Source organism: Peromyscus californicus, unplaced genomic scaffold (assembly GCF_007827085.1).
Source record: "Peromyscus californicus insignis strain IS unplaced genomic scaffold, ASM782708v3 Scaffold_11__1_contigs__length_118956290, whole genome shotgun sequence".
Taxonomy (NCBI): Eukaryota; Metazoa; Chordata; class Mammalia; order Rodentia; family Cricetidae; genus Peromyscus; species Peromyscus californicus.
The window spans coordinates 18,093,325-18,120,983 of NW_026294402.1; the positions used below are offsets into that span (position 1 = coordinate 18,093,325).

Here is a 27,659-nt window from a genome sequence, read left to right on the forward strand (position 1 = left end):
TGCCCAGCCCTGAAAAAGCTTCATCCTAGGAAGAGATCTCCAGGACTCAGCAGCAGTCTCAGGAGTTTCGAAGTCTGGGTGCTTCCGAGGCAGGCTCTCTGTTGTTGGAGGATGGTTATGGTCCTGAACTGAAGAGTAATAACCCTGCCAGAGTGAGCCAAGACGGCACGTAGACTCTTGACTGTTCCTATTGGTCTCCCTGTCAATGGTCAAGGAGTTCTGGAACTCAGCCACCAGGGCATCCAGTGTGGGCAGCAGAGTGTAAGCCAGAACAGAGCCTAGTGAGCCCTGCCTAGACAGGCTAGAAACTGGTATCCTCAGTTTTCCTGCTCTTGGATATATTTAAACTTACCAGAAACCTAGGGGTGGGTGTGGTGGTTCAAGCCTTTAATCCCAAAGACAGAGGCAGGTGGAGCTGTGAGAGTTCAAGGCCAGTCTGGTCTACATAGTGAGTTCCAGGACAGCCAGAGCTATGTAGAGAGACCAAAAACCCTGTCTTTTAAAAAAGAGAGAGAAGAGAAAAATCAAGTCTTTAAATTATACCTCTCTCTAGATGACATATTTTTCTATTTAGAAAATCACAAATCTTTCACAGATATCTTAACATAGTAAGGCTAATAGGTTATTTAAAGGTTACTATGTCCCATGGACGTTTTATATACTACATAGGAGAAGTGGGGCCATTTCTCAACCTCATAACAAAAAAGATTCTCTTATATCAGAGTTGGAAGTATGACATTGATGAATCACTGAAGACTTTGCACATTGACCTTTGGAAGCAGTATTAGCATGTGCTCTAACAGTTTTTACTAGGAAACCGCCTGAATAGATGCTTGTTCTGTTGGAGATGTGATGGAATGGTTTGCACTATTATGCTGTTTATAAACAACCTGGTAGCCATCACATTCTCATGTCCACTAACCTTTTTATACACCCAGTCTACCTCCATCCCTGTACACACAGACTATAGAAGAGGAGATCCAAGGGCCCAGAGGAATGGGCTGTGTCTGACTTTGGCATGTATCAGAGTGTCTAAGGTCTGTTTATTCCCTGGTCTCTGCATATGTGGATAGGTAGAATGGTTTTTAAGTATTTGGGCTGTCTCTTTTATTATAACATAATCCTAGCCTGCATTTATGTTATGGAAAACGTATTATTGGCAAAAGCATTTTCATTACCCTAGTCTCTCCCTGCTTTCCACATTGTTGTCAGGGTCTTTCTAAGGTTCAGATCTGGTCATGGCACTTTCCTTCCTGAAAACATTTCAGGCTTCCTTAAAACCTACCTTGAAACCAAAAAGCTTTTTTTTTGTTTGTTTGTTTTAATTATTTATTTATTATGTATACAGTGTTCTGCCTGCATGTGTCCCTGCAGGCCAGAAGAGGACACCAGATCTCATTATGGATGGTTGTGAACCACCATGTGGTTGCTGGGAATTGAACTCAGGTCCTCTGGAAGAGCAGCCAGTGCTCTTAACCTCTGAGCCATCTCTCCAGCCCCGAAACCAAAAAGCTTTTAAACAATCTTTATTACTTATTTTGTTGGGGTACTCAGATGCCACAGTGCATGTGTGGAGGTCAGAGAACAGTTTGTGGAAGTCAGTTTTCTTCTACCATGGGGCTTGTCAGGCCTGGTGGCACATGCCCTTCCCTGCTGAGCACTGTCCCTGCCCCTAAGTCCAAACTGCAAAACCTCTCACCAAAGTCAGTTCTGTCCTCTCAGACATCTTATACAAGTACCTGCCATTGCACTGATCAGTGGATCAACTGTCAAGTTTCCTTTTCTTTTCTCCTAGCTAGCGGCACCCCCCCCCCCCCCCCCCCCCCCCCCCCCCCCCCCCCGTTACTAGCAGTGTAGGTTACTTACTCCAAACGTCACAGGCTTGTGCACTTCCTTGCACTGAGTTTCCCAGGCCAGGCTCCACTTTCTTTGATTCCTGTATGTTATAACAGTAACCATCCCCTCTGCCTGTAATAACCCTTGTTTCCTCTAATGTCCTACATCTGCTTGCATTTTTCTATGATTTCACAATGCTTTCTTTATAACTACATTCAGAGTATCATTATATGTGTTTATATGTCATCTCTGCCAGCCTAATGGCAGGAGAGGAACTTAGATTCTGAAATATGAAAGTAATAGTGATTGACACAGGAGTTGACAGAAGTTTGAATGACTAAGGGATAGACAAATTAATATTCCTTTTTCCTGGTAGGTAAACATTTATATACTATTGGGATTAATCCACGGAGTCTATTTAATGATCAAAGGAATTTATTTGGGGGTAAATTCACAACCATGGAAGATTTATCGTAGGGTCTGGGAAAGCTGAGCTATGTCCCATGCTGAACGGCTTGGTCCAAGATGTCAGCATCCAGAACCACGAGGTGTAGGTGCATCCCCAGTCTTGTTTTTCTGTTGTTGTTGTTCCACTTCTAATGTCCTCTACCTCCTAGTTTATGAATCCTTATACGTTGCCACAGATCTTTTTTTTATAATTTAATTTTTTTTATGTGCATTGATGTTTTGCTGCATGTATGTCTGTGGGAGGGTATTAGACCCTGGAGTCACAGACAGTTGTGAGCTGCCATGTAGATGCTGGGAATTGAACCCGGGTCCTCTGGAAGAGCAGTCAGTGCTCTTAACCACTGAGCAATCTCTCCAGCCCTGCATTCCCAGTCTTAAGGGTGCTCAGTGGCCATGCCCCAGGGGCAGGTTCCTCAAGGTCACAGGCAGGTGTAACAGCTACAGCTGCCTCACTAGGGGTGGTGCTTCAGGGCACGGCCCAAACAGCTGTCCTCTACAATATACACCTATATACCTAATACAACAGCCTTTATAAACAGTGGACCCAATTTTTAGTGACCCATGGTCAACTTCAGCCTACATACATGTTTGTATGTGTGTTGCCAGCATAGTGGTTTTAAAAATTAGAATGTGAAAGTGTTCTCATGTTACCTGTCCCAAGTATCTTATGCAGTACTTTACACATGGTTACTGCCTACATTGAAGACCTTGTGGTGTGGCCCTACTGTGGACCGTGCCATGTAAGTTTATTGTTACATCCCTTCAAATTTGGCTGTAGTGATCAGATTAAGCAATTACAAGTCTTTATTTTCTAATTTGTAGCCAAGAAACAGTAACCACTATCGGAAAACTCACTTAGGTTTGAAATGTTGCTTTTCATTCTGAGAATACTGGAGAGAGTGAGCATGTGTGTTTGTGTATTGCGCGACACACGTTGTATTAGTTTCCAAGGTCACTTTGTACTGTCGGCACAGCAGTGGCTTGTCAGAGTATTTTAACTCTGCCATCTAATGTTGTCTGAACCGTCTGAGCATGACCTCTTTAAATGTAACCCTCTCTCAGGAAATGGTTTAGATAGCACTGGTGTAAAGAAAAAGACTCGAAGGCTGGGGACGTAGTTCAGTCAGTAAAGTGCTTGGCACTAAAGCATGGACGTCTTGAGTTTGGTCCTCAAACTCATGATCACAGATCTCTATAGCTTACTGGCCAGCAAACCAGAGAAATGTGTGCGTTCTGCAGCCAACAAACAAAACCTCTGGTGGATAGCTCCTGAGGAATGACACCAAGCCTACACACACACACACACACCCCCACACACACACACATAACTACACACACACACATACACGCACACACACACGCATAACTACACACACATATACACACACAGACACACATACACACACATATACACACACATACACATACACACACACACACACACACACACACACACACACACACACACGATTACCCTTTTGAGGTTGTGCATACTAGCCACCCTAGCACTCATGAGGCTGAGGCAGGAAGATCTCCAATATGAGCCAGCCAGGGCCACTGTTGTAGTTTCATTTTGTTGCTATGATAAAACTCAGACCAAAAGCAGCCTAAGGGAGGAAAAGGTTTCTTTTGGCTCATGGATTCAGTCCGTCACGAAAGGAAGTCAGGGCTGGAACTGGAAAGCAGGCCTGCTTGCTGTTCTTACTCTAACCAGGCACCTCGCTTACAGCTAAGGGAATACAGCAGAAATCATGGAAAATGCTGCTTGATGGCTCACTCATGGGCAGGGCCATGCTTGCCTGCTTTTTTATACAGCCCAGGTCTGCCTGCCCAGGGAATGGTGCCGCCCACAGCAGGCTAGGCCCTCCCACATCAGTTAACAGTGAAGACATTCCCCACAGACTTGTCCACAGGACAGTCTGCTCTAGGCGGTTCCTCTCTCAGGTGGCTCCAGGCTGTGTCAGGTTGGCGGTCATAGCTAACGAGGACAGCCCAGGGCTGCAGTTGAGTGCTAGAGTTCTTGCCCACAGTGCGTGAGGCCCCAGTTCATTACCCAATACAGCCAGAGTTTTTTTTTTTTCACTTAAAAAAATTTACATGTGGTGTTTTGCCTGCATGTAATATCTGCATCGTGTGTGCTTGGTGCCCTCAGAGACCACAAACTTGAGTTACACACAGTTGTGAATTGACATGTAAGTGCTGGGAATCAAACCAGGGTCCTCTGCAAGAGCAGACAATGTTCTTAACCTCCGAGTCATCTCTCCATCCTCTTGCTATAATTTCTTTAAAGGCTGGGTTTAAGGGTTCAACACCTATAATCCTAGCACTTGGGAGGTATGGACAGGATTATCAGAAGTTAAAGATCACCCTTGGCTACATAGCTCAAGGCTAGCCTGGGCTGTGTGAGACCCTTTCTAAAGCCCCCCCACCCTGAAAAAAAAAGACTCTGGTTGGTCACAATTGGACTATGCTTGTAGCCCCAGCACTTGAAAAAGACTAAGGTAAACTGATCTGTCAAGTCTAGGAGTCTGAGAGTTATTCGGAGTTAAGGAGGAAATTCTTAGATTTTGCATTTTTCTGAAAGGAAGGAAATGGAGTATTGAAGTCAGATATTAGCAAGGTAGTAAAGACATTGCCTCTAATAAAAAAGTTAGAGGGCAAAATATTTGCCCCAAATTCTAAAATTAAAGACAAATTCAGTGCTGTCTAGTGATTTGGGAAATAGATTACAAAGCACGTTCATTCCTCCATCTCCATTGTGTCCTTACAGCAGTTCTGTAAGGTAAGTAGGGTCAGGACTTGGCATCTCCATGTTGCCAGCAAAGAGACAAGCCTGGGAAAGGCAAACCTAACTGTCCTCTTGCACAGTGCCCACCCCACCGCCACCGTGTATTCAGGTTTTCGCGGAAGGAAAGAGCACTTGAGAGGGAAGATTGGTTGGTTAGCACATGGCCGTGGAAGTCGCCTGTGACTGATGGTCACATTTCCAAGTTCATAAACCAAAAACAAAACCAGCAAGTAAACCAAAAGCAGATCAGTTAGCAGACACTGAGGTTTTCAGGAAGTTTGCCATCTCCTCAAAGACAATGGTGACATTTTATAGAGAAAAAGATTTCCTTTTTTTTTAAACCTTTTTTTTTTTAAAGACTTATTTATTTATTTATTTATTTTATGTGCAGTGGTGTTTTGTCTGCATGTATGTCTGTGTAAGGGTGTTGGATCCCCCGGAACTGGAGTTAACAGACAGTTGTGAGCTGCCATGTGGGTGCTGGGAATTGAACCCGGGTCCTCTAGAGGAGAAGCCAGTGCTCTTAACCACTGAGCCATCTCTCCAGCCCAAGATTTCCATTTTATAGGTGAATTGCTTAAATGTCTTGTGCTAGTTTTAACCTTACAACGAACTTCAAAATGATGACCACAGGCTGCTGCTGTTCAGTAGTGACTAGAGGTTCTGGTTTCTCCACATGTTCATCAGCTTTTATCGTGGTAGTTGTTAGAATTCCTAGCCACTCTCCCAGCTACATGACCCGGAGTGCGCTGTCCAGCAAACAGGCAAGTCTACCCAGGGCCCTATGTACTATGTAATCCGTGTGCTGCGCATGCGTAGCGTAACTACGTAAACCCATATGCGAATGTGCGGGGCGGGGGTGGGTGGTGGGTGAGTGGATACCTATAAAAGCAGGTTCCACCTATTCCTCCCCTCTCTTCCCGCAAGTCATTCCGTAGGCCTATGCACGTCTTTTCTGTTCCCTTCCCTTAATAAACTCTTCTAGTGGGTTTTGTTGTGCCTCATGGCTTCTCTCGCTTGGTAAACAGCACCGCTTAATAAATTACAGTGTTCAGGTTTTGTTCTCTCCTGTAGTCAGCCAAATGGACATGACTTGTTTGCTCTTCATTTTTCATCTTTTGGAATTCCTGTCTGCCTGCCATCAGTAAGAAATTTATTTACTTTTAAAAGAATCTAGGACCTGGAGAGATGGAGCACTGGATCCTCTTCAGTTCCCAGCACCCACATGGCAGCTCACAACCACCTGTAACTCCAGTTCCAGGGGATCTGATGCCTTCCTCTGGCTTCTGCAGGCACAGGCACACGTGATGCACAGACATTCATGGAGGCGAAAACACATTAAAAATAATATTTTTTTCTAATTAAAAAATAAGAGAAAGTGTAAATGCCGTCTGGAAAAATGTGATAGTTTACTTCTAATATTCAGTTGAGCTGCCTCTGAAACTTGACGGTGCACTTTGACTCATGTTGGTGCTCTGCATCCCACATCTGTGTTAGAACGTGGACACTCAGGAAAATGGAGCCTGGTGTGATGCACATACCTGCAGTCCCAGCTTGGGAGACAAAGACAGGAGGGTTAGGAGTTTGAGGCTAGCCTCAGCTACATGGAATCCTGTCACCAAGAAAGGAAGGGAAACAGAAAAACCTGGCCTACCCCTCTATTCAGTCATACACTTTACCTTTTCACTCTGGGGCAGAGATTCTAACATTCAGAATTTCTGGTGACAGGAAGAAGAAAAACAATTTTTTGAGAATGAAATGTTTTTCATCCTAGTAGATAGTAAATACTGTCTCCATAGAAGCTGCATAAGATTTTTTTTCTTTTTCTTTTTAAAGACATGGCCCTGTGTAGCCCGGGCTGGCTTCAAACTTGAAGTTCTGACCTTGCCTCCCACCTCCCCCCGTGCTGGACTTGCAGACCCTGTCTGTCCATTTTGTTTTAATTCGGTACTGCATCAGACCCGAGACTCCATGTGTACCAGGCAAGGGCTCTACCAACCAGGATGAATCTGCAGTCCCAATATTTGATGTTAAATATTAAAGAAGCTTTTGGAAAACATGAGTGTAACCCCGTATGGTATTGCTGCCATGGTGATGGTGGACAAGGCAAGACGAGGTGGAGGAAGTGGTGCTCTGTTGTGTACCATTTCATAGAAAACTCACATCCCCTCATTGCGCGCGCGCATGCATGTGCACACACACACACACACACACACACACACACACACACACACACACACCACTATTTGTACTTACTATTTGACAAGGATATCAAAAATATAAGGAACACCTGTGCAGTGAGCCGATAACCACATTTTCCTAAGCGAACAACCCCAGAGAAGCTAATTTTTTTCTGAAATTAAGTACATGCTTTAAAAAAAAAAAGCTCTAGTAGTAATAATAAAGAAACATTTAAAATATGTAGAAAGAAAAATATTTGAAAAGTATAAGCATAAATTACAATAAAATTTAACTTCCTTTGGTTCTGTCACTCCAGTATGGAAGGGACACTTACTGTCTTCTGCAGTTTCTAAAGCCAGTTCCCACATTCTTTTCACTGTTTGATATGTAGATGATGGTGAATTTGGTTTTAATCATTGCTAATTTGCACTTTTAACTATCTGGCTGTCACACAGAGCAGTCAGCCTATGGGTACTCCTGTGCTCTACTTGCAGGTCTGCATAGTTCTTGCATTTTACTGCATTTGAATCACCTGGGGATCTTGTTTAAAAAGTGGGTTTTGAAAGCTGGCATGCTGTCCCACACCGGTAATCCCAGCACTCAGGAGGCAGAGGGAGGCAGATCTCTGTGAGTGGAGACCAGTCTGGTCTGTATACATAGAGTTTCAGTGAGACCCTGTCTCAAAACACCACCACCAAAAAACAAACAAGCCAAACCCAGGTTCTGATTTAATAGGCATAAAGATGAGCAGTGGCCTTGAGGGTTGCCTTTAGGGACAGCCTGGCTGCTCCAGTGCCGCTGCCCTTTGCCACACTGAACAGCAAGACTTTCAGGGGTGTTTTTGGCAGCAGAAGCCTATTGAAGTAATTTTGTGTTGTGGTACTTTATGATGCATTCCTGGTTCATTAGTGATGTATTTCTGCATTGAGTTACACTTTGTGATGTGATTCTTCTCCCTCCTGTTGTGACATGCCAAGTGGTTTATAGTGCTGATGAAGAGTGGAACCATTCAGTGACTGGAATAGTTACCCTGTACTGACAACAAAGGTTGACTGCATTTTCTCAGCTTCGAAGTAGATTATCACTGTTACCCACACCCACCACTGAGTCACACCTTCAGTGATGTGCTCACAGTGACACACCTAGACTGTGGGAGACAGACTTCTGTAACCAGTCCACAGCAGCCCAGAAATTAGATTTCTTTTCATATATTTTCTTAAGGATTTATTTTTATGTGTATGCGTGGTTTTAAGGAAATGTACTTATTTTTATGTGTATGGGTGTTTTCCCTATATGTATGTAAGTGCGCTTCATACATAGATGCCTGCAGAGGCCAGAAGAGGATGTTAGGTCCCCTGGGACTAGAGTTACAGACCATTGTGGGCTGCTGTGTGAGTGCTGGGAGCCAGACCAGGTCCTCTCAAGAGCAGCCAGATACAGGGGGATTCTTGTTTGTTTGTTTGTTTGTTTTTGTTTTTTGAGACAGAGTTTCTCTGTAGCTTTGCGCCTTTCCTAGAACTCACTCTGTAGTCCAGGCTGGCCTCAAACTCACAGAGATCCTCCTGCCTCTGCCTCCCGAGTGCTGGGATTAAAGGCGTGCACCACCACTGCCTAGCGGGAATTTCTTAATTTCTTTCACAAAAGATCTTTGAAGAGCAGGTTTCTTCTGACTTTTTTCTCCCTGTGGTTTTCTTGGCGGTTCTGATGATTTGTATTTATCACCAGATTTGTAATTAGTCTTTACTTTTTCTGTGTATATTTGGGAAAAACATCTCAATCTTTTAAGATAATGAGAAGTAGATGATGCATTGCCCTCGGTGAAAGATGGAAATATTTTAAGACTGTTATTTTTGTTTTACTATTATTGTTCTTTTTGTCCCCAAAGAGGAGTATTATTATTATTATTATTATTATTATTAGTTTTGGTTTTTCGAGACAGGGTTTCTCTGTGTAGCTTTGGTGCCTGTCCTGGATCTCGCTCTGTAGACCAGGCTGGCCTTGAGAGTATTACTTTTTTTTTTGTCACCAGAATAAAGGCAGCTTTTGACACTTCAGTACTGATGGCCTGATGTCTGTATTTCTGATCAGTACTTTTGCTTGCCTTTAAAATAAAATTTCCTTGCTACTTTCTGAAAAAAAAAAAGATGCATACAAGTGGTACACAGACATACGTGCAGGCAAAACATCCATAACATAGAGTAAATAGATAAATAGATGCATTTTGAGCAGATTGTATAGATTGTTGCAAAGGACTGGTTGTTTTGTGTGTTTTTAAATTTTTGAAGCTTTTTTTTTCTTTATCTAAATGGTACTGTAACGTATTAACTGATCTGGAGACATACTTCATTTATCCTGGAGTTCTTCCAAACCACCATGAATCCTGTCAAGGAGCCAGGATCCTCTTTACCCGGCTTTTTCCAGCAGCAGGTGTAGGCATGATGTGTGGCTTTTAAAGACACAAGAAGACAGGAGAGAAGAGCATTTCTTTTGCAGCCCTACCTCCTTCTCACCTTATAGTCAGTCTCCCTGTGGAGCCTGTGGAGCCCTGGGAGGATCTCACTGTGTAGAGCAGGCATGCAATGCTGTGCCAGCAAGAAGAACACTTGTAAATCTGTGGAAGTCAGTGGAAACTGTTTAAGCTTAGAAAAATGCACAGCTGGAGTTGCAGTTAATTCAGTAATCAATAAATCTGAACAAGTCTTGACCAATAAGGTCATAATTAGCTTCGTCTCAGAGTGGCATGAGCTGTTCACTGTCCTTATCTCCCTTTCTTTTACAGTCCATCAATATTATGGCGCTGACTTTACAGAAATACGGAAGTTATGAGAAATTTGAACAAGCTACTGGTGGTAGCTTGTTGTCTAAAACTCGAATCTGGAGTCATGTTAGGAAGTACATGGTGAAGGAAGGCTGCCTCGGAGAGGTATGGGCCAGAGGTGAACTTGGGGACCTGGCTGTGGTGTTGGCACTCGGTCAGTGCCACACACGGGTGTTTTCGGCAGGTTTTGTTTGATCAGTCCTTTTTAACTCCTTGAATTGGCTTCTTGCCACCTTCCTTTTGCTCTTATTGACATTCTTTTATGTGTGGCTTAGGGTGTTTTGTGAGTTTCTCAGGACAATTAGTGAATTTGCTACAGTGTTCTCTTATGATAGTCTCATTCACAGACAAGGAGCAGGCCCCCCCCACACACACACACACAAGTGAGGTCTTCCAATCTCCGTGTGGGCTCTGGGGCTCAGGCTTGAGTTGCCAGCTTGCAGGGCAAGCACCTTTGCCCGCTGAGCCATCTCGTCACCCCCATTTCCTTTGTAAAGTACTGAGAAGTGAGCTCAAGGCCTCGGGTAAGCACTCTACCTTGAAGCTCTACTCCCTCTTCCTACTTTTGCTCAAGACAGGCTCCCACTGAGTTGCTCAGGGTGGCCTTGAATTCTCTGCAGCCAAGTCGACCTTGTTCCTCTTGCCTTGGTCTCCTAGTGCCCACTGTACCCTTTCCGTCACCATCACACTCAGCTGTGTTGGAGAGCACACATTGCAGTTCTGTCTTCCTCAGCACAGCCAGCTCCTTTTTTTTTTTTTATTTTTTTTATTTTTTAAAGACAGGGTCTCTTTTTAGTGTTAACTGTCCTGGAACTGGCTATAAAGACCAGGGTGGACTCGAACTCACAGAGATCTCCCTGCCTCTGCCTTCTGAGTGCTGGGATTAAAGACATGTGCTACTACAAGCAGACTCTTCACGTTCTTTTCAATCCAATAAACATTCTTAAATTCTCAGAGGGTTAAAATTAGAAGGTTCAAATGTGACTGGATGTACATTTCATCAACTTAGTTTAATTCAGTTTAATTAATTTATGGGCCCATTATTTTCTGTAAAAACGTTCTCCCCTTTCCCATTATATATTTTTTTTGTGTGTATGTGTATGTTATATAATCATATATTTATATGTGTATGTGTGTGGGAGCATGCATGCCACAGTGTGTATGGTGGTCAGGGGACAACGGCACAACTTTTGGGAGTTGATTCTCCCTCCAGTATGGTGGTTTTGGAGAGCTTGGGTTGTCAGCCTTTGTACTGAGTGCCCTAACCCACTGGATTGTCCTACCAGCCCCATGTATGTGTTTTTTCTCTACCTAGATTGTAGTTCATCTCACTGAAGACCTGCTTTCCAGGGCATCCATGACCGTAGTAAATGGATGCCCAACTCTAACCATCAATATTTCTACTGCGAGAGAGCATTGGCTGGAGGGAATGCTGAGGCATGAGATAGGTAGGGACAGCCCTTTCCACTTACTCATTTTACTATCAAGAATTACCCCAAAGAAGTGTTCTTTCAGAGTGTGTATGTTTTTTTTTCTTAGCAATATTTAGTAAAAATTCATGAGGTTGTTAAGCTTTACTTGGATTGTATATCATTTCAAATTATAATTTTAGAACACTATCTTGGAAATTCATTTCAACCCTTTGGGTTTTAGTTCTCCATCTGAAATTGAGGAGATGCACTCTTAGGAAAGAGACAAAGAAAAGAAAAAGTTACCCTTCTCTGGTTAAAGACTCGGAAAAGCAGTCAGGATTAACATACTCCATGGCTGCTGCTCCACAAGCCACTGAACTGGGGGTTGGCTTTCTGGGAAGGAAAAGTACATTATTTCATTAGAGGGATATTTATTGCCCTCATCTCTTCAGCATGGCTTAAAGTGAATCCACTTTGCTATAGGGTTGTCCCTGTAGCCAGGTGATTGGCTGGCCCAACTAGGTTAACTCCAATGTTTTGGGTAGCTTGAAATGTTAGGTCTCCACATAGGGCGAAAGGTAGATTCCATTCTTGTGACCAAGAGGAAATAGCTTTATACTGCTACTGTAGCACCTGATCCTCTGATGGAGGCTGAAATCCATTCAGGAGATGGGCTACAGTTGGGGAATAGATAAAACCCATTCTCCATGGAATTCGAAAGACCCAGTTCCAAAGCTGCTCGCAAAATGAACTGATGTCTGGACTGGAGATTCAGGCCTTCCCTCTTGTACATTCTCAAACAGTGCTGTCCAGTTTAGGCTGAGACAAGAAACCAGCACTCTCTCCCGCCATTTCTGGCCTCCAGTCAGGACAGAACCTGGATCATTTTCGGCTTATGGCCAGGGACACCAATTGAGGCCACATCCCTAAACTTCTGCCTTGTTTCTGTCTTGGTTCTCATCATTTCCACCTTCTGAAGAGGTAACCCTAACTGCTATCAGGAAATTTGGGCTGATAACAGAATATGCTTCCTTCCTGCTAGGTGGGGCCTTTGAGTCAGCATTTGGGGTACCCTCCAGTGGAGCTATCTGGGAGACAAAGTGCATCGGTGCTTTCATTTGGGGTTATTGACTGGCACTTGGGATAGAGTGTGCCTGTGGGATAAACACAACAACAGAATCTGGGACATGTGAAATTGGAGTCTTCTGAGCAAAGAAAGGTTTCATCCCACCAGGAGCAGGCCTTAGCCCAAAGCTCCAAATTGCAAGCCCTATGCAGAGAACCAGGGAGGCAGGACAAAGGATAATATCCCTCTATTGAGTTCCAAGGGGTTGGTTGGTTTGTTTGCTTTGGCCTTCAAGGCCTGACTCCAGAGTGGTGGACCCAGGATCTGCTTTCAGGGCCTCTGATGCTGTTGGAGTGGCTAGAAGGGCAGTATGAGGTTCCTCCCAGGTGAGTTCACCAGTTGTAACCAGCAACATGCAAAGATAGCATCTGGGTCTTTGATCTCCCTTGGCTCCTAAGTATAAACTGGCTGAGAAAGGAACTATGAAAGACCTTCTTTTGGCCTCAAGAGCTTGGGGATTTTTAAATTTTTTTAATTTGTTTTCTGAGACAAGGTCTCATGTAGCCCAAGACAATCAACTTAAGAAAAAAATATTTATTTTGGCTCTTGATTTTTTTTTTTTTTTTGGTTTTTCGAGACAGGGTTTCTCTGTGTAGCTTTGCGCCTTTTCCTGGAACTCACTTGGTAGCCCAGGCTGGCCTTGAACTCACAGAGATCCGCCTGGCTCTGCCTCCCGAGTGCTGGGATTAAAGGCGTGCGCCACCACCGCCCGGCTTGGCTCTTGATTTTGTAGGTTTAAGCTCCTTATGGGCTGATGTTATTGCCTTTGAGCCTGGTAAAGCAGCATATCATGGTGGGTGTATGTGGCCACCAAACACGGCCAAGAAAGTAGTGAAGGCAGAGGAAAAGGTCTCACAGTCCCTTTTCCAGACTGTCACTGGTCCTTACACCTAGGTCCCTTACACTGGTCCTACCACCTCCCAGGAGCACCAAGTTGAGAACAAGCATTTAGCACTTAGGACTTTGAGGGAGAATATTCCAGACCTAAACGCAAATGTTCTTTGGGGAAGGATGGAAACAGATCATTTCCTATCATTCATAGCCTTTCTCTCTGTAGGTACTCATTACTTCCGGGGTATTAACAACCTTCAGCAACCATGGAACAATTGGATTGGCCGAAAAAAACATGAGCTAAAGCCAAACAACCCTACAGAGGAAGGGCTGGCCAGCATTCATAGTGTCCTGTTCAGAAAAGACCCCTTCCTGTGGAGGGCTGCCCTCCTCTACTACACAGTCTATCAAGCCAGCCGGATGTCCTTTTGTGAACTCTTCAAAGACATTGGCAAGTTCGTCAAGGACCCTAATACAAGATGGGATTACTGTGTAAGAGCCAAGAGAGGGTGGACTGACACTTCCCAGCCAGGTAAGTGTCCCTCAGGGGCAGGCTTCTGACTTTCTGGCTAGTTGTGATTCTCCTGTAACCATGAGGATAACAAGTTTGAGGCCAGTCAGCTACATAGTGAGACCCAGACTTAAAAGGCAGGAGGGCCGGCAAGACGGCTCAGCAGGTAAAAGGTGCTTGGTGCCAAGTCTGGTGACCTGAGCTTGATCCCTGAGACTCATCACATAGTGGAAGGAGAGAGGTGACTTCTGCAAGTGTCCTTCTGATCCCTCCACTTGAGCACTGTCACACACACACACACACACACACACACACACACACACACACACACTAAGTAAATGTACAAGTTTTTATAACTTAAAAAAAATAGAATGAGCACACATACAACGTTCTTCTTGACCAATCAATCACTGACTAACCAGTTACTAATTTTTTGCCATTTCTATATATCATTTTCTAAGATTTATTTATTTTTACTTAGGTGTATGTGTGTGCCTTCATGAGTTTATGTGCACCATACGTATGCCTGGTGCCCACAGAAGCCAAAGGGCATCAGAATCCCTGGAAACTGAGTTACAGGCCGTTGTGAGCCACCTGATGTGGTGATGGGAACACAACCTGGGTCTTTTGTAAGAGCAGTAAGCATTCTTAGCCACTGACCCTCTCTCCAGCCTTTGGAAACAGCTTCATTGAGATACTTGAGATGGTATATGCCTTACAATTAGTTCAGCCATTTAAAATGTAAGCTTCATTGTTTTTTCAATATTATAGAGTCATGCAGTTATCATCACTAATTTCGGAATATTCTTTTTACCCAGTCCCCTCTACCCCAAGAAACACATATCCACTGTAATTCATGCCCCATATATTCTCTCTCTCAGCTTTCAGGCAATGTTTTTAGTGGTTTTTACTTTTGCTCTCTGTAAATTTACTTATTTTGAACATGTCATATGAATAGAATTATATAACTTGTGATCCTTTGTGGCTGGCTTCCTCCAATTAGCAGGACTTTTTTTTCCAGTTTTGGTTTTTCTTGTTGAAACTGTCTCACTCTGTAGGCTTGAATGACCTGGAATTCACTGTGTAGACCATGGTGGCCTCAAACTCACAGAGATCCACCTGCCTCTGCCTCTGCCTCTGAGTGCAGGGATTAAAACCTTGGCAAACAGTGCCCGGACAGATGTTTTCAGATTCATGCTGTAGCTGAAATAATTCTTTATCCTTTTGCCAGCTGGTAGACAGTTCATGCGTTTCCATGTTTAGGCTCTCAAGGAATAATGCTGCTATAGTGTTTCTGTGCGCATGTGCACCTGTGTTTTCATTCCACTTGACTCTGTACACCTCACTTTGTGGTTCAGCCTGGCCTGGAACTCACAGAACTCTCCCCACCTCAGCTTCCTGGGTGTCGGCATTCCAAGCATCAGCCACCACTGCTCACAAGCGAGACAGTCAGGGAGCATGGTGACTCCAGCTTTGGAGACTTGGCCCACGACTGTGCTGGCTCACATTCGCCAGTGCTCCGTGCGCCTCGCCACGCCTTTGCCAACATTTGCGTGTTTTTCATTTTTTTTTTTTTTTTTTTTTTTTTTTTTTTTTTTTTTTTTTTTTTTTTTTTGGTTTTTCGAGACAGGGTTTCTCTGTGTAGCTTTGCGCCTTTCCTGGAACTCGCTTTGGAGACCAGGCTGGCCTCGAACTCACAGAGATCCGCCTGGCTCTGCCTCCCGAGTGCTGGGATTAAAGGCGTGCGCCACCACCGCCCGGCATGTGTTTTTCATTTTTTAAACCAGCAACTGTTACTGCATTCTGGTGGATGTGAAAAGTAGCTTGTTGTAGTCTTGGTTGGTTTACCTGGTGACTATGCTGTTAAACATCTTTTCATTTGTTTAGTTGATCTTTGTATTTCTCTAAGAGAACTGCTTTTTTTTGCCCATTTTTAATTGAATTATTTGCCTTTTTAAAATTGAATCACAAGAGGTCTTTATGTGGCTGCAAATCTGCCAGCTTATCTTTTTACCATTCTGTGGACTGCCTTTCCAGTTCCTTGACCATGTTGTCTTTGACAACTCCAGCCGCCCACGCATGCTGAGGATACAGAAGGCAGATGTTTTCCCGCCTAGCTTCTGTCTGAGGTTTTTGGTAGAGAGGGAGACAACTGTGTGCATGCATGTGTGTGCACATGTTTGTGAAGACAGAGGTCAGCTTCCAGTGTCCTCGTCCAAGTGCCGTAACCTCTGTAGTATTGTTTTTGTTTGGAGTTTTTATCTTTCACTGTGTGTGTGTGTGTGATGTGTCTGTGAGCATGGGTGCACAGGCACTTTGGCACATATGTGGAGATTACAGGGCAACTTTTGAGAGTCCGTTCTGTACTTCCACCTTCCTGAGGATGAAACAGGAAACACTGTGTTTCTGCCATGTTACCTGTTCTAGGTGGGCTGGCCCCCCATGCTGCTCAGGAGGCTGCTGTTGGAGATGCTACTATTGCATCCAGCTTTTACACGTGGGTTTCAGGGATGGAACTCAGGGAGTCAGGCAGGCACGGTAATCCCACCAGCCTCCTGAGCCACCTCAGGCTTTTCCCCCTGAGACAAGTCCTGCTAAGTAGCCCTAGCTGGCCTAGAACTCCATCTTTAAAAGTTGTTGGCCTTGAACTCACACTTGCTGGATTCAAACCGTGTACCACTGTGCCCACCTCCCCCCATTTTAAAAATAATTGAGACCAAGTCTGGACTCAGTGTGTCCCCAAGAATGGCCTTACCTCCTGACCCTGCCTTCACGTCCATACCTCGGATTACGAGCCGCTGTGCTGCCTACCCACCTTTGTTTCCCTACCTTACATCTTGAGGCAGAGTCTCTAACTGGGACTCAGGACCATGGGCTATAGACTGGCTGGCCAGCGGGCTCCAGAGATTCACCTGTCTCCTGCCTTCACAGCACTGGGCTATACACATGACAGCCACACCCAGCTCTTTACACGGCTGTTGGAGATCCATGGCTTCCATAGCCCTTTTCTAACTAAGCCACTCTGGCCCTCTTGACTTTTTGTTTAATCTTAATTTAAATTTTGTTATGTGTATGGGTGGTTTTTTCTTTTTTTTCTGGAGCTGAGGACCGAACCCAGGGCCTTGCGCTAAATCCCCACCCCCGTATGTGGGTGTTTTGCCTGCATGTATGTCTATGCATGCCTGGTGTCCGTGAATTGCAGAAGGTTGTGTTAGATCCCCTGAAACTAGAGTTAGAGAAGGTTGTGAGCCTCCATGTGGGTGCTGGGAATCAAATCCAGGTTTTTTGAAAGAGCAGCAACTCCACCCCTAAAGGCTTTTTTAAAAATAGACATCCTGAAATTTATATAAAACAAGGACAATTTTAAGATGCTGAACCCTCATTAATACATTACTCTGGATGACTGGGAACTCCCTGTGTAGATCAATCTGGGCTTTCCAGTTTTTAAAACATTAAGTCATAATTTTATTTATTTATTTATTTATTTATTTATTTATTTATTTATTTATTTATTTATTTATTTATCTATCTATCTATCTATTTATTTATTTATTTGGTTTTTCAAGACAGGGTTTCTCTGTGTAGTTTTGGTGGCTGTCCTAGATCTCGCTCTGTAGACCAGGCTGGCCTCGAACTCACAGTAATTCGCCTGGCTCTGCCTCCCGAGTGCTAGGATTAAAAGCGTGTGCCACCACCGCCCAACTAAGTCATAATTTTAGCAGAGTGTGGTAACACATAGCTGTAATGCCACTCTTCAGGAGGCTGAGATGGGAATGGATGTGTATTCAAAGCCTGCCAGGGCTACACAACAAAAGCCAGTGTCATTGACGGTTTTTAGATGTAGGTTTTAGAATTGAGCTCCACATGCTTGAGAGGCAAGCTCTTTACAGACTGAGATATTTCCTGAGCCTGAAACTAGTCTCAAAAACAAAGCAAAGTAAAAACAACCCTAATCAACCAAAACAGTATCACACTATTTCACCCAGGATGATGGAAATTTCAAGATCCTTTTGCCTTGAAATACTTCTTGACTCACAGTTATGTGCTGTAGTGTCCAGGATCATAATCTTAAAGGAGTTAGGGCGGGGCTAGTACTGTTTAACACAGAGCAAACAGAAGAACACAGGACATTCAAACACCCCACACCTCCATATTGCCCTTGTTAAGACTTCTCACCCCATCTCTCCTTCACACCAAGGCATGACCCTCATGCTCAGTTGGTATGGGTGGGGTAATGATTGTAAGTCACTGACTTTAAGTCTCAGTCTTTAAATTTGGGGAAAATGTCATTTTAATTAAGAAAAAGTGGTAAAATAGGTTCTTCAGGTTAAAGTACTGGTCTGTGCACTATCAATACTATCTTGTTACTTTCCAAGATCTTGCATTTTATGTTGTGACAATAATTGAATAAAAATAAATGTGGGCCAGGCATGGTGGCACACAGCTTTAATCCCAGCACGAGACAGAGGCAGGTGGATCTCGGTCAGTTCAAGGCTAGCCTGGTCTACAGACAGTGCCAGGACAACTCAGGCTATCTAGTGAGTGAGACCCTGTCTCAAGAACTAAAACAGGATGTTTTAAATGCACTCTCCCATCAAGAGAATGGTTAGCATCTGACTCGGTGTCTCTTTAAACATTAAAAACCCAGCACTGGCCTGGAAGGATGGCTCAGCAGTTAAATGTGTATGATTGTGCAGAGGACCTGAGTCCATTCCCAGGACCACTCTGGCAGCTCACAGCTGGCCTCCCCAGGTGCCAATACCGAAGTACACAATGTGTTCTGTGGTAGGACAAGATACACTTAAGGCAAACACTCACATGCACACACACACATGCACACACTCACATGCATACACACGTGCACACATACCATTAAAAAATAAAATTTCCTTTTAAAGAGAAAGAAAGTAAACATTCTTCTGGTTTCTCCAGGGTGTTTCAGTAAAGACCAGGTGTACTTGGATGGAATCCTTCAAATCCTTCGATTCAGAGAGTCCATAGACTTTCATCTGCTGACTGCCCTGGGCAAGGTGAGTGAACAGTGGCCGGCCTCCCAGTCAGCATTGCCTTTCACTTGGTCATGTGATCCAAGCCACCCGTGTTCAGACTGTTTGTTATTTTGTTGTTGTGGAACAAGTTTCTTCTTTGTGACAACAGAAGGAAACTTCTTTGTGATTAGTAAGAAACAAATGAGTAGAGAACTTGGGGAAACGTTTTATTTTTATGTGCATCTTTTTGGGTTTGCTTTTGGGTTTTGTTTGTCTGTTTTTTGAATCAGAATCTCGTGAGCTAGGATGGCCTCCAACTAGTTATGCTGCCGAAGATGACCTTAAACTTTTTTTTTCTTCTTCAAGACAAGGTTTCTCTGTGCAACAGTCCTAGCTGTCCTGGAACATGACCATACTATTTTTTTTTTTTAAAAAGAATTTATCATTAATTCAGTAAACATTAAAGTAGAGTACCAATCTTGTTGCATATGTCCATCACCAACTCAGGTGACCAGGTACTTTGACAGTGAATGCTGACATTTGAAAGGAATCCTTTCTAAGCCATAAGTCATAACAGTGTGCTTCAAATATTCCAGAAAGCAGGGATCTGGGGAGGTGACTCAGTGGCTTAAGAGCGTTTGCCATTCTTGCAAAGGACCTGAGCTTGGCTCTCAGCACCCTCAGATGGTTCACTTCATAACCACCTAGAACTCCAACTTTGGGGGATTCACACTTTCCTTTGTTCTCGGCAGGCACCTGCACACCTGTGCGCGCACACGCACATGCGCACACACACACACACACACACACACACACACACACACACACACACATCTTTACAAAATGTATTTAGGGAGCTGAAAAATGGGTTAAGAGCACCTGTTGCTCTGGTAGAGGATCTGGATTTCATTCCCAGCACACACATGATAGCTTATAACCATCCATAACTCCAGTTCCAGGGGATCCAGGACCCTCTTCTGGTCTTTAAAGGCACCAGTCACACATGTTGTGACATACATACTTGCAGACAAACACAATTTAAAAAAACATTTAAAATATGTATATATTTAGGAAGCCACATTGCAAACAGATACACTGCCGTCCAGTTCCTGCTACTCCATTTACCGAGTGCAGGCAGAATAGATTTCAGTGTCATTCTCAGGGGTGCTAGGAATTTGGGAACAGTTAATGAGCACTGGACTCCACTCAAAGTCACCAGCCCAGGCTGGCCTCAAACTCATAGAGGTTCATCTGTCTCTGCCTGCAAGTTCCCAAGTGTTGTAAAGATGTGAGCCACTACACCTGGTCTCATATCCACATATTTAAGGTCCAAGAGAAAAATTCACTTCCAAAATGTAACTTATCGTTGTAAAACAATTCCCTTTGTCAGGTATCTTATGAAGATGTGGATCGCTTGAAAGGATTGGCAGTTACTGAAAACATGAGAGTACCCCACTTCCTGCATGATCACAGCCGGTACATGGAGCACTTAGAGAAGATCATGGAAGTGAACGAGCTGACCGATGCAGAGCTGAAAGCCCTCATCTAAGCAGTGTGCTCCTCCGTGGCTGTTAGCGGCTAGGGTACCTACCTAGCACCTGCATTAGCCAAGAGTGGTGCTGAACGCAGTTTCTGAAGACCAGCCCTCAGTATCCAGCTGAAATTTTAGGTTATATGTAAACCAGAAACTATTTTCCTAAAATGTGTCTATAGACTGCAGGTGGAAGTCGCTCCTCTTCCTCCATATCTCCAGAGACAAATGAAGATCCTGCTGAGGAGGAGGACTCCAGGATGAGTGGTAAACGTGAGCACTGAGGCCCGCTCTGGGTTGGAGGTGGCCAAATTCTAAGCTGTGCTGTATAAACTCCAAGGTTCTATTTCCTCTGCTAAACAGTGGCGATTGTTCTTCTTTGAACATTTTGTAACACGCCGAAAGGCTAGCGATACCTCCGAGTTCTTATTTTTCTTATGTTTGGTAATGTTAAAAGGAGAATGAAAAGAAATTTGAAAACTTTTCATTAAGTTCTTTATTTTATACTTTTTCGTTTTGTTTTCTCAGCTTATATAAACTAGAGAAGTGTGTGTGTGTGTGTGTGTGTGTGTGTGTGTGTGTGTGTGTGTGTTACTAAGGATCAGACACGGGTATAATCTGCCACTGACCTATACCCCAAGGCTCGACACTTATCTCTTTGTCCCCCACACTCCCATTTGTCAAGTGCACTGAAGGGGACCGCGGGCTGGTGGTCCTCCCATGTGTCGAGTGCACTGAAGGGGACCGCGGGCTGGTGGTCCTCCCATGTGTCGAGTGCACTGAAGGGGACCACGGGCTGGTGGTCCTCCCATGTGTCGAGTGCACTGAAGGGGACCGCGGGCTGGTGGTCCTCCCATGTGTCGAGTGCACTGAAGGGGACCGCGGGCTGGTGGTCCTCCCATGTGTCGAGTGCACTGAAGGGGACCGCGGGCTGGTGGTCCTCCCATGTGTCGAGTGCACTGAAGGGGACCGCAGGCTGGTGGTCCTCCCATGTGTCGAGTGCACTGAAGGGGACCACGGGCTGGTGGTCCTCCCATGTGTCGAGTGCACTGAAGGGGACCGCAGGCTGGTGGTCCCTAGAGTGTCACCCACAGCACAGGCCTGGCCAGTTACCTCTGAACTACACTGTGGTGCAGAAACACAGTTACCCTTTACATTTTAGTCAGCTTTTAAGATCCTTTTCTTGGCAAGGAAGTAGAGTGAAAGTCTCCTCAGCAGATGGTCTTGAAAATGAGTTGCTGCTTCTTGCCTTTTATCTTAGCACTTCGTTCATTCATTCATTCATTATCCATCCACTCAAATGAAAAGTTGGGAAAAATGAGGCTACTCACCTTTGGAATGTGTCATGAGGAGAGGACAGACAGGCTGACCTTGAATAAACTGGGCCATGGTCTGAGAAATGAAATTTCTGGGCCTTTCCTTCTGATAAACAGCCTTCGGTCAATTCTGATACAGCTTGACTGTAGGAGAATTCCACATACACTTTGCAGCATGTACACCTGGGCTCGTAATTGACTTTTCCTACAATTTTACGAACCAGGGGGAGTGCTACTGGAACTAGTCCAGGGTTGCTATGGTGATTCTACCCAAAGCCCTCTGAGAGCTCGTCTCCACCTTGGCGCAGGCAGAAATGGGCTGCCAGCTCAGGAGACAAAGACTGCAAAGCCTGGGTTATGTGATTTCTTCTTCACACATCTGGTAGGGCATGCTTCAGATAATAATGTTACAACTAAACCCAGCTTCTCCTCTAAAAAAAGCCACACCTCTTGCCTTTGGCAGTAGAGCAAGGCCCTTTGGAGCTTGAAAGACCTACCTCTTCACTCTACAGCATTATAATCAGCATGTTCTGTACATCTGTTTGCCAGGCAGGGCAGGACTTAGGTGACAGAGATATCTGCTCCCAACCCCTCAGGCATACCTCTCCTTGCAGCAGAGTGCTATGCTTTCAGCCTTGTCTCGAGTTCTCATCCAAATGACTGTGTAAGATCACTTTTGTTTCCTAAAATAAGTTTTTTAAAAGGTTTTTCGAGACAGGGTTTTTTTGTATAGTCCAGGCTGTCCTGGAACTCACTCTATAGACCAGACTAGCCTCAGAGATCTGCCTCTGCTTCCCAAGTACTGGGATTAAAGGTGTGCACCACCATGCCCAGCTTTCAAAAAATAAATTTTTTAATAAACAGAAAAATTTTGCAAGGTATTTAACTTGAATATACATGAATTTTAATTGTAATAAGTATTTACCATAGGCTGTTGATGATTAAGAGTCCATAAATTTTGCCAGTTATGATTCACTTTTAAGTTATTACTCTGTGTACATGCATCGTGTGGAGGTCAGAGGCCATCTTTGTATAGTCAGTTCTCTCCTTTCACTATTGGGTCTGGGATCAGACTCCGGTCACCAGGCTTGCAGAGGCAAATGATTTCACCCACGGAGCCATCTCACTGGCCCTGCTTGTTAATTCTAACATATAATTGGGTCAAATACAAATATTGATGAAGTATTAAGCAAATGGATTCAAAGTAAATTTACTGTTAGGGAACTGGAAAGAAAGAGGGCTCATCATAAAGGGCTTCCCATGCAGTCGTGAGGATCTGAATGTGATCCCTAGAGCTCATATTAAAAAAGCCTGTGGAGCACTAATCTGAAATCCTAGTGGTTGGGAGGCAGAGGAACGAGGGTCTCGGGGCTGGTTCGAGCAACCCTGGCTGATTGGTGAGAGACCCTGTCTGAAAAAGTAGCTGGAAAGAGATTGAGAAGGACTCCCCATCAACCCCCCTCCCCCACAAAATGCACAGACAAAGGTACACAAATAATGTCAACAAACTGGAATCCACAGTTTCTTTTTTTTTTTTTTTTTTTTTTTTTTTTTTTTTTTTTCCCCCCACCCCCCCTTTTTTTTTTTTTTTTTCACAGTTTCTTTATACTTACGGGATTTGTTTGTTTTGTATATTTTTAAGACAGGGTATCAATGTTTGTGAGATTAGGTAGCCCTGGCTGATCTGGAACTTGCTATATAGACAAAGCTGGTCTTGAATCACAGAGATCTGCCTGCCTGGGCCTCCCAAGTGCTGGCTGGGATTAAAGGCATTTACCAGAAGCCAGCAAGCATTTCACAGGACTCCTCATCTTCCAGCTCTTCCATCTTTCCACCTCCTCATCTGTGGTGTTCCTGAGCCTTGGTGGGTGGGGGTGGGGTGGTGTTAATATAGATGTTCCAGTTAGAGTGAGCAGTCAGACTTTATTCTCAGCACTCTGAGCAGGGGTGCATCTCTCTGTTGACTGCTAGGCACTGAGAAGTTTCTTTGGCCAAGGTTAAGAGCAGCCTAGGACTGTGGGTACAAACAGGAGTATTTAGAAGGCAATTTGACAGTGTGGTCATATAGCAAAATAACAATAGCAAGTTCTACTCTAGGGCCTATGAGCTCCCCAGCCAGGGGCTTCTGACCAGGATTTCAGTACCAGGCGTGGAATCCCCTCTTTGGAAGAGGCCTCAGAACTAATAAAGTGGTAAATTATTGACAAATCAGTGGCACTTTTTTTTTATACTTGAAAGGACTTCAGTAATCCTCATCTTCTAGTGTCCTATAGAGAAACATTACATCTTTCTCTACTTAGTTTTCTTTATCCCCTTAGTGTGAGGGATGTGATAATTTGAAGGAGAATGGCCCCCAGAGTGTCACATGTTTTTGAATACTTGGTCTCCAGTTGGTGGCTGTTTGGGGAGGATTAAAGAGGTATGACATTTCTGGGGGAGTATGTCACGGTGTGGGGGGGCTTTGAGATTTGGGTTTTGTCTCTCTCTGCCTCCTACTTGTGGATCAAGATGTGAACTCTGCTGCTCATGCCAAGGTGCCTTTGCTATACCATTGTGAACTCTGACCCTCTGAAACTGTAAGCCCAGTTAAATGCTTTCTTTGTAAGTTGGCTTGACTGTGCTGTTTGCCACAGCAATTGAAAAGTAACTAAGGGTAAATGGAGACAAGCAAAGAACACAGTTTTGCCAAATGACCACACTGCTCATTTAGAAAATGGATCCAGAACCTCCTGTTAAGGTTCTGTGCTGAGCTTCAGAGCTCCCCCAGGAAGAGTGAGGCACAGGGAGAGGCCAGGAAGCAGCTGTCACCATGACCGGTCCTGTGCCCAAGGAGGTAGGTACTGGGGTAAAGGGTGCTGCAGGCAGTGGGGCCTGTGTTTGGAGCAGAAACAGACTGTCACTGGATTTTCTTTATGATGTTTGCAAGGTCTGCAGACCCAAGGACAACTGCTGGGTCATCAGACTGCCTGGGGCTCACAGGAGAGCTCAGGGGCAGAGCACTTAGCTCACCTGTTGAAGCCCACACATAGTGGAACAAGCAATACCAAATGAAAATGCTGCAGCACTAAGGAGAATCTCTGTGGATCTCAGCCTGATCTACATAGTGAAGTCTAGCTACATAGAGACACCCTGTCTCAAAAAATTGAAAAACAACAAAAAAATAGAATTGGTGGTAAACGCCTGTAATCATGGCGCCCAGGGGGTAGAGGCAGGAATATCAAGTTCATGGCCATGCTCGGCTACACAGTTGAGTTGAAGTCTGGGACATGGGAGACTGTATCTTTAATAAAAGAAATATGATTGGAGCCCCCAAAGACTGGGCAGATGCCTCTTCGCCCACAAACCATCCCCTGTGGCACCAGTGACCATCTGGGAACAGGTAAGGCCCCACCCCACCCCCAGCCAGTGCAGCCCCAGAGACTGGGCAGCAGATTCTTCCCCCACCCCAGTCACCAAACCAACCATCCCCTGGGACACCAGAGCCATAAGCCCACCCTGCACTGATTGGGAACAGGTAAGGCCCTGATCTCCTGACTGGGTAGACCAGGTCTCTAGCCCCTAGGCCCTGGGGGCACATTCCTTGCCCCTCTCCCTAGCCATTGTAGTCCCAGTGACCCAGCAGCTCCCCCCCCCCTTGCCAAACAAATCATCCCCTGCAGCACCAGCGACTACCTGAGACCTGAACCATATGCCCCCTCCTGGACCAGTTGGGAAAAACAACCACAGGAGCCAGAGGCCCCACCTGGATCAATTGGAAGAAGAGTGACCTGGAGCCCCACCTGATCAGATTAAAGGAAGAAATGGGTAGACAGCAGTGTAAGAACAAATTCACAACATAAAGGGCAATACAGTACCACCAGAACCTAGTGATCCTACAACAGCAAGACCTGAACATCCCAAAGCAGATGGTCCAGAAGAAAATGACCTTAAAAAATGCTATGAAGATGACAGAGGCTGTAAAAGAGGAAATGAAAAATTCACTTAAAGAAATGGAGGAAAAGACAAAAAATTGGAGGAAATCAAGAAATTACTTAAAGGAAGTCAAGAAACCCAAGAAAAAACAAACAGGTAAAGGAAACAGTTCAAGACCTGAAAATTGAAATAGAAGCAATAAAGAAAACACAACCTGAGGGAATTCAGGGAAAGGAAAATCTGAGTAAATAAAAAGAAACTACAGAGGCAAGTATAACCAACAGAATACAAGAAATGGAAGAGAGAATCTGAGGCATTGAGGATACGATAGAGGAAATAGACTCATCAGTCAAAGAAAATGATAAATCCAGCAAATTTTTAGCACACAACATGCAGGAAATCCGGGACACCATAAAAAGACCAAACCTAAAAATAATAGAGATAGAAGAATTACAGCTCAAAGGCACAGAAAATATATTCAACAAAATTATAGAAGAAAACTTTCCCAACCTAAAGAAAGACATGCTTATAAAGATACAAGTAAGCGTACAGAACACCAAATAGACTGGACCACAAAAAAGATCCTCTCATCACATTATAGTCAAAACACTAAACATACAGAATAAAGAAAGAATATTAAGATCAGTGAAGGAAAAAGGTAAAGTAACATAAAAAGGCAGACCTATTAGAACTACCCCTGGCCGGGCGGTGGTGGCCCACGCCTTTAATCCCAGCACTTGGGAGGAAGAGGCAGACAGATCTCTGTGAGTTCGAGGCCAGCCTGGGCTACAGAGAGTTCCAGGAAAAGTGCAAAGCTACACAGAGAAACCCTGTCTCGAAAACAAAAACAAAAACAAAAACAGAAAAACAAAAACAAACAAAAAACCAGAACTACACCTGACTTCTCAATGGAAACTATGAAAGTCAGGAGGTCCTGGACAGATGTTCTGCAGATACTAAGAAACCATGGATGCCAGCCCAGACTACTATACCCAGCAAAACTTTCAATCATTGTAGATGGAGAAAACAAGATATTTCATGACAAAACCAGATTTAAACATTACATATCCACAAATCCAGCTCTACAGAAAGTACTAGAAGGAAAACTCCAACTCAAGGAAGCTAGATGCAACCACCAAAACACAGGCAACAGATAACCTCACATCAACAAATCTCAAAGAAGGGAAACACACACATACTACCACCAAAAAAATAACAGGAATTAACTATCACTGGTCATTAATATCCCTTAATATCAATGGACTCAATTTGCCTATAAAAAGACACAGGCTAACAGAATGGATAAGAAAACAGGATCCATTCTCTGCTGCACACAAGAAACATACCTCAACCTCAAAGACAGACATTATCTCAGAGTAAAGGGTTGGGAAAAAACTTTCCAATCAAATGGACCTAAGAAACAAGCTGGTGTAGCTATCCTAATATCTAAATAGAATTCAAATTAAAATCAAAAGAGATCAAGAAGGACATTTCATGTTCATCACAGGAGAAATCCATCAAGATGCAATCTCAATTCTGAACATTTATGCCCCAAATAAAAGGTCACCTACATTTGTAAAAGAAACACTACTAAAGCTCAAATCACACATCAAACCCCACACACTGATAGTGGGAGACTTCAACACCCCACTCTCACCACTGGACAGGTCTGCCAGACAGAAACTTAACAGACAAATAAGAGACAAATAAGGGATTTAACAGAAGTTATCACTCAAATGGACCTAATAGACATCTATAGAACATTTCACCCAAACACAAAAGAATATACACTCTTCTCAACACCCCATGGAACCTTCTTTAAAATTGACCACAAACTCGGTAACAAAACAAATCTCAACAGATACAAGAAAATTGGAATAACCCCCTGTATCTTATCGGACCACCATGGCTTAGAGTTAGTTTTTCAACAACAACACAAAA

The 27,659-nt window shown here is 44.1% G+C and overlaps 1 protein-coding gene across 6 annotated transcripts in view; it reads left to right on the plus strand.

Annotated features, from left to right (window-relative positions):
• The window catches only part of Matcap2 (microtubule associated tyrosine carboxypeptidase 2), a 49,272-nt gene extending 28,297 nt beyond the window's left edge, over positions 1-20,975 (plus strand). For 5 of the 6 annotated variants that reach the window (XM_052754830.1, XM_052754810.1, XM_052754805.1 and 2 more), the window contains 5 exons: positions 10,053-10,196; positions 11,407-11,539; positions 13,687-13,992; positions 18,904-19,001; positions 20,350-20,975. In XM_052754830.1, the coding sequence (XP_052610790.1) occupies positions 10,053-10,196; positions 11,407-11,539; positions 13,687-13,992; positions 18,904-19,001; positions 20,350-20,508 (840 nt within the window). In that variant the 3' untranslated portion in view covers positions 20,509-20,975. The remainder of the gene's footprint in view (positions 1-10,052; positions 10,197-11,406; positions 11,540-13,686; positions 13,993-18,903; positions 19,002-20,349) is intronic. The other variant, XM_052754816.1, reaches the window with a different exon arrangement.
• The last annotated feature ends 6,684 nt before the right edge of the window (positions 20,976-27,659 follow it).